Source organism: Gavialis gangeticus, unplaced genomic scaffold (genome assembly GCF_001723915.1).
Source record: "Gavialis gangeticus isolate Ggan-Ray unplaced genomic scaffold, GavGan_comp1, whole genome shotgun sequence".
NCBI lineage: Eukaryota > Metazoa > Chordata > Crocodylia > Gavialidae > Gavialis > Gavialis gangeticus.
This window is the reverse complement of record NW_017729019.1, coordinates 8,844,080-8,850,690: the sequence shown is the minus strand read 5'-3', so window position 1 is coordinate 8,850,690 and position 6,611 is coordinate 8,844,080. Positions and strand designations below refer to the sequence as shown.

General features: G+C 43.0%; 1 protein-coding gene across 2 annotated transcripts in view; it reads right to left on the bottom strand.

The window, feature by feature from the left end:
- Nucleotides 1–45: 45 nt before the first annotated feature.
- Nucleotides 46–6,611, bottom strand: part of SRGAP2 (SLIT-ROBO Rho GTPase activating protein 2) — a 206,589-nt gene continuing 200,023 nt past the window's right edge. For both annotated transcript variants that reach the window (XM_019514009.1, XM_019514010.1), the window contains exon 22: nucleotides 46–6,229. In XM_019514009.1, coding sequence (XP_019369554.1) covers nucleotides 5,846–6,229 — 384 coding nt within the window. In that variant the 3' untranslated portion in view covers nucleotides 46–5,845. The remainder of the gene's footprint in view (nucleotides 6,230–6,611) is intronic.

Sequence of the window (6,611 nt, the reverse complement as noted above, 5' to 3'; positions counted from 1 at the left end):
TCTCTCCCTCACACTCTTGCCCCGACAGACACAGACACACACCCCCTCTCTACACACCATTTATTGTTGTCTGTAGGTCAGCATTTCCACCATACCTGAAACATTTATTTCTCCAAAAACTATTGCTAATGACAAACGGATACATTGCGTTTCCCCAGTACGGATTTAACAATTCCAACACGTGTACTCTTCTAATACTGTACAATACTGTACCAAAAAGGGAAAAAAAAAAAGAGATGTACCTCCATATTGTACATAGTTGTATATACAAAGTACAATTTTACACAGTTTTTAAAGTAAATATATACACCGTATATATATTGGTGTAGAAGACATGAAACAATGGAAATTGTTTTAACAGTAACATTTCAGCCCAAACCATTAAACAGTTGCTGTTAATAAAAAAAACCCAAACAAACCAACAGAAAGAAACCCCCAATGTGCTGTATGAAACCTAGCCTGCTCCTGCAGGATTAAGGTTTAAATTAAAAAAAAAAAAAAAAAGGAAAGAAAGACACGATTGCTAAACTGCAAGTGACCTTTCTTACATACAGTAGAATCAAGACATTGCTGCTATTCTTCAAATTTGGGACAGTTTCATCAATTGTCCTATTGTGGCTACATATATCAGAGCTGGTCTTTTAAAGAACCTGTTGCTTACAAGTATTGCTCCAGCAATTTGGCACGCTAAGAGTCCAGTTCCTCTGAACTTAGTTTATGCAGATTACAGCACTCTGCCGATAGAGAAAGGCTGGTGAAGTCCACTTAAAAAGCAAGTTATTATAGTGCCGCTAAAATGAAGGGTCCGTCTGCAATTTCCATTGCAACTGCCAGATGTTTTCCCTGCACTGAAACCTGACCTAGCAGTATTTGCACAGTTGTGACTCCTTCCCACCCCCAAACCCACCTCTGTTTGCACCGCTTCTGGAAAACAAAAATCTATTGAACAACATTTCTGGAAGTCCAAAACACAACAGAAACCAACTGCACGTTTTCCAGTTTTTAAGTGGCGGCTTTGCTGCTCTCTTCCTTCAATAGACATGAGACTTGAGATTTAAGCCGAGACAAAACCCTTCCTCTACCTTTTTGGCATTACTAGTAGGTGAAGGGGCAGAGCCGAAGGTCCGAGAAGCAGTTTCTGCATACGCCATGCCACGTGCATTACACAGCAGACAGAACATAATGGCTCCCTTTGGAGTTTGCGCGGGCACAAGCAAGTGGGTTAGAAATGGTTTCTAAGTCCAGGCAGCTGCACCAACCAGTGGCAGATCAAGGCGACACGTGTAGGGGGAATATCCCTTCAACGAGAACATGTGAAGCTGCAACACAAGTGGAGTTAAGCCCACAAATGCTTCATGCCTCCTCCAACCACAAGTTTTAACTCCAACCATTTTAAAAACTCATTTCCCCTTTAGGAAATCTTCTGGTTGCTCCTGGTTTACTAGTGACAAGCAGGAGCTTCCTCTCTCCTGGTAACTCATGCTGTGGCTGTGGGATGGGTAGTCAAGGCCAGATGATTTCACAAAAGGGGTGATATTTTTATAAAAGCAAATCTATGTTAAAACGTGTTTTCTTTTCTGAATCCTTCCCATGGCTTTGCCAGAAGTGGGGAACCCATAGCTGTTCCTAGGCTTTTCTTCTCTGACTGAAGTGCAAAGCCAAAATGAGTGAATGCATTTGAATTTTTGTAACAAGTCCCCATGGCTTTAGGGCTCAGTCCTGCAAAGTGCTGGGTCTCTCACACCACGACCCAGGAGGAAGGCTTCACTTCAGTGCAGAAGGATCATTTCACATGTTTATGGTTAAGCACGTGCATATCGGTGCACTGGATTAGGGCAGAGGATCCAGCATCTTGTAAGACTTTTTGAATGTATGGTCTGACTATGGTGCATGTACACACACACGTACACACACACGTACACACACACACACACGTACACACACACACACACCCCCCGTTGCCTTAATAGGGCATTATGCCCTACTGGGAATACAACCTCCCTTCAACTGACAGAGCCAGTCCAGTCCATCGGGGAGATGCTTCCATATCCAATCTGCCAGGTGCTTACTGCAGAGGTTTACGTGCACAGAGATGCCTACCCCACACTCAATGAAGCGTTGATGTCTCGACCAACGGTTAGGAAAGAAACAGAAGTTAGGGCTAAACTCTACTTTAAGTATTCGCTTTAACGTTGCAGAACTCCCTTAGATAAGGGAACTTAGCTTGTGACGACATACCCAAAACTAAGGTAAAAGACTTGGGGCATAATGGATAGAATTTCCCATCTAAATTCTAAACAGGCTGGACGCAATGATCTGCAAGGTCCTTGCCAGCCCCTAGCAACTATGAAACTAGGTTTTGATCTGGCCAGTGAGTTTGTCAGTACCTTACCTGAACACATTATTGTGCAAGAACAATCCTACATTTAAAAAATAAAGAAAGGTATTCTTCACAAGAAACTCAAAAACTCTGTTTTGAAACAGGCATTCAAATACATAGCGGAGAACTCTTGCTGTCACAGTGTATTGCAAGTATTTGACCGTTTTCATTGCAACCAAGCATCCAGTAAAGATCAAGCAAAAGTATTTTTGGTCACATCTCACTGCTTTGATACATGGACTAAGTTTACAAGCCCTAAATCGTTAGCCTTTGGATTCCCAGGGAGACAGAAAATTAGCAAGCATTAAAGCAGGGTGGAGTAACTTCCAACTAAGGAAGAAAATGCACAAGGTTAGAACTGCAGAAACTATTAAGACTGATCACCTAAAATTGTATTTTTATTTTAAAAGGTCGCTTTGGATTATTTCAATCCAACATTCAGTAAACAAAAAAAAAGTCTTATGTTCATACAAAGCATTACCGAGCAGACATACATTATTCCAGTTATCAACACTTCTCTTCTCAAAAAGAATATACTTTAAATTTGACACACACTAAAAGTTACGAAACTGCATTTCCCTGGAAGATCTAATAATTCTTCTGGATATGAAGTTATGAAGTAACACATACACATCCCCACGCAGTACAACGTCCTGTTTTCCATGTCACGTTGACCTCTTCGGTAAGATGCCCACCAGACAAGTGGAGAGTGTGGTTTTTTCCAGTTCTTTCCACCTTTTTCCCCAATCAGTTTGTCATAAAACATTTACAACAAACCAACTGCTAGCCCCACATAGTCCAGGGCACAAGACAGACAAGCTACCAGTGGTGTTTGGGGGGTTGGTTTGTTTTTTTGAAGCATTTCCTGCTGGTTAGGTAGGCCCAGACAAGTTGAAGCTTCAAGGACGCTCTCCAGGCTATGCTGCCAGGTGCGTATCTGAACGTGAAGCACAGCGCGCACCACCATTCCAGTTGATTTGCCCGAGATACGGTCAGGAGGATCTTCCCAGTGTCCTGGTCTCTAGAAATAAGCATACTAATTCCATACAGAGACCAGCAGCTGATCTCTTATGGCCACTTGTACTGTGGGTCTTGAGGACAGGAAACCACCACCTTGTCCTAAGGTGCTGTGTGTAGCTGGATACTGTCTCTTGGCAACATGAATGCGAGGCATAAACCAAAAGAAGATAAGGCATTACTACTAATGAACCAAAGTGAATTCATAGCAAGATCCTGTTCTGCTCATTTCCTGGGCAGTGAGACCAGCATTCACTTTGACCAGTCACCATCCAAACAAAAACCTAAATAACAGATTTGCCAGAGTCTCGCCTGAGTGAAAAATCACTAATTGCTTATTGGTTTGTAAATCGATTTCCAGAAGAAAGTGAGATTTCTTGGTACTTGGAGTCCATCAGAACCTGAGAGCGAGTTAGCTGGTCGGGTTCATTCCCTTTGATGGGGACAGTTTACAGTCCAACAGCAGCAGCGTGCGGATGCAGCGTTCCCAAAAGATAAAGGCTGCTGAACATTAACGAAGGAAGAACGAATGAGGAAAATGGTCCCAACAAATTTTTCAGCATTTCCTTTGCACTCTTGCCAACAAACTTGTCAAGTCTCCAAAGTTCGGGACACAGAGAGGGTCAGTCATTTGCCATCAAACACCATTCATACAGAAGTTCCTCTCCTTTCACAGAGAGATGAAAAAAAAAAAAACAAAAAAACCCAGCAAGTCTATCCAAGCAAACTCCTCTTAATGAACTGGAAGTGAATATTTAAGGCCAACTTTTTTTTCTTTTCTTTTCTTTTTTTTTTTTTAAAGAGATGTAATATATTGTTTTTAATAAAATGCCAGTTAAAAAGACTACAAATCTACATTAAGCCATGAGAAATTCTGGTTGCAATTCAGGACTTCACAGGAAACTAAAGGAGAATGGGAAAACCATCTTCCTCCTCATCTTCCTCGAGTGGGTACGATGAGAATTTAAGATGTGTGACTATTTCCAGACTGCAACAAAACTCGGGCATGACAAGGTAAGCCAAAGATGAAACATCAGCTGAGAGTCTCACTGGCTGGGCGGGACTGCAAGATTCATCTCTGCTTTAATATAACGTACATTTCCTTTCGCTGTTTGTAATTAAATTGTAGCTTTTTGGAAATTCCCAGCAAATACAGAGGAGTCTACACAGCCCGCTAGCACTTGAGATGGTCACAGTCTATCATATAAATGCATATATTAAGAATTCATTAAGATGTCTGCAGAGTCCTTTGAAGACACGATGATATATCATAGGAATATGCATTTAAGCAATTTATAAAGTTGAATACTATCCTGCCTAAGTCCCATGTGCTTTGTGCCCCTGTCCCCCTACCCCCAGTGGTTCATGGTGGCCCGGTCCACAGAACAACACATTTACAATCAAACGATGAAAAGTTTGGAGACCTTGAGAACCCAAGCTTTAGGTACGCTCAGATCTGAGATTTTGGTTTTGGCCCATCTCAAGCATAACAAGGACATGTGCGTTAGGAAAGGCGGCTTCTTTGAGAGCACGGTAGCTGGTGTTGAAAAAGGTTAACTCATTTTTACATTCCTTCTTCAAGTCCCTGCTGAAGGACACACACTTTGCACACTGCTTTATAGCCTAATGGAATGGAAATGTCATTTAAACAGAAAGCACAGAGCTATGTTTAAGATCTGGGAGCACAGCTGGAGCACCCATAACCAATACGTTCCGGGATTCTTTTGTCCTCCTAAAAATCTGAAGGAGATGCGCTGCATTTCAGTCTGAGCAGACGCATAGCATGCAACTCAGCAAAACTAAGACCATTTCAGAGTTATCCGTCATGACAAGTCTTAACCAAGGAGAGAAATCTCTAGAACTAAGAGCTAAGACCCTTGAAAAACAGAGAATGTAATGGAAACTGAGACAGACCCTTAAGCACAGTGGCACCAGCGGGCAATGCAATAAAGCGCAAGGAACAGGCATGTCCAAGCTCCACAAACAGTGGCACCGAAACATGCAATAGACTATTTATTGTTTCCCTGCGGCAAACGAAGCACAGACTATATAAGTCACTATACCAGTATTCAAAACATGATGCCACTGAGTACTTCCTTCAGTGGCCAAACATTTGAACAAGGCATCAACTATAAACCAAGAACTGATTCATTGCTCCCTTGTGTTTTCCTCCTGTTTCACAGTGACCTGATAATGGGTTTGACTCTGTCCACCTCGTACGTGTGGGATGCTGGATTTTGTTGTACTAACATCACTAATGCAGAGTGCATGGGATGAGGCTTAATTACTAACATCTTCACTCCCAGGAAGCGCTCCTGGCAGCGACAACTTACAAACTAACCTTCGACAGAAGTCCCAAACTAGTTAAATAGGAATTATAGCGTCTCTTTACTATAGTCTCCTCATCTGAAACAATAACGTTACATCCACGGTGTGGCTTCTAGTTCATCAGACAGTACAAGACTTGTCAGTAGGCTGTTGAGATGGAGAAGACGCAACAGCAGGGCTTGTGGCACTGGTCTTGGGGAAAACTGTAGGTTTTGGCCTAGTTGCTGGAGGTTTAACCGGCGCAGCCATTTTGACCGACTTCACCGGCCTGAAGGCGCACGGGATGTCGCCAGCAGTGCTGGCGCTCCGCTGGAAGGCTGGTTCAGAGTCCTTGATGATCTGGGTGTGCAGAGGGCTGGAAGGCTCCGAGGTGGGGGCCACAACCGGGGAGGTTTTCAAAGGCTCTAGCGTGTCGAGGACAACGTCTGGCGCGTGCTTTACGTTGCTTTGCCTTTCCAGCTCCCTCAGTTCATTCAGGGCAGAGTTCATAGTAGCTTCAATGTCCTGCAAAAATTGAAGAGAGACCAAATTCATCACAGGGGCTAGATGCACACGTAAACGAGCGCGCTCCAGATACACCGCGTCTCAACTCTAGGGCCAAGCGTCAGCCATCACTGGCGGGCAAGGGTTAATCTGACCTTGAAAATGAAAGGGACATCAGCCCTACGTGCTAGGACGACTGGCTGCTGAACGTATTAGAGCCAATTAATAATACTGTTTTCCATTGGACCGGAGCCAACTAATTGATAACACTTTCCTTGAGGCTAGTTTTGCAATTTATTTTTCCTGAATTCTCCTGGACTTTGAAGATGCAAATAAAATCCTCTCCTGGCCCAAACTACTAGGAGAAAAGCCTGCAATTCAAAAGATACGGATCTCTTCTTGT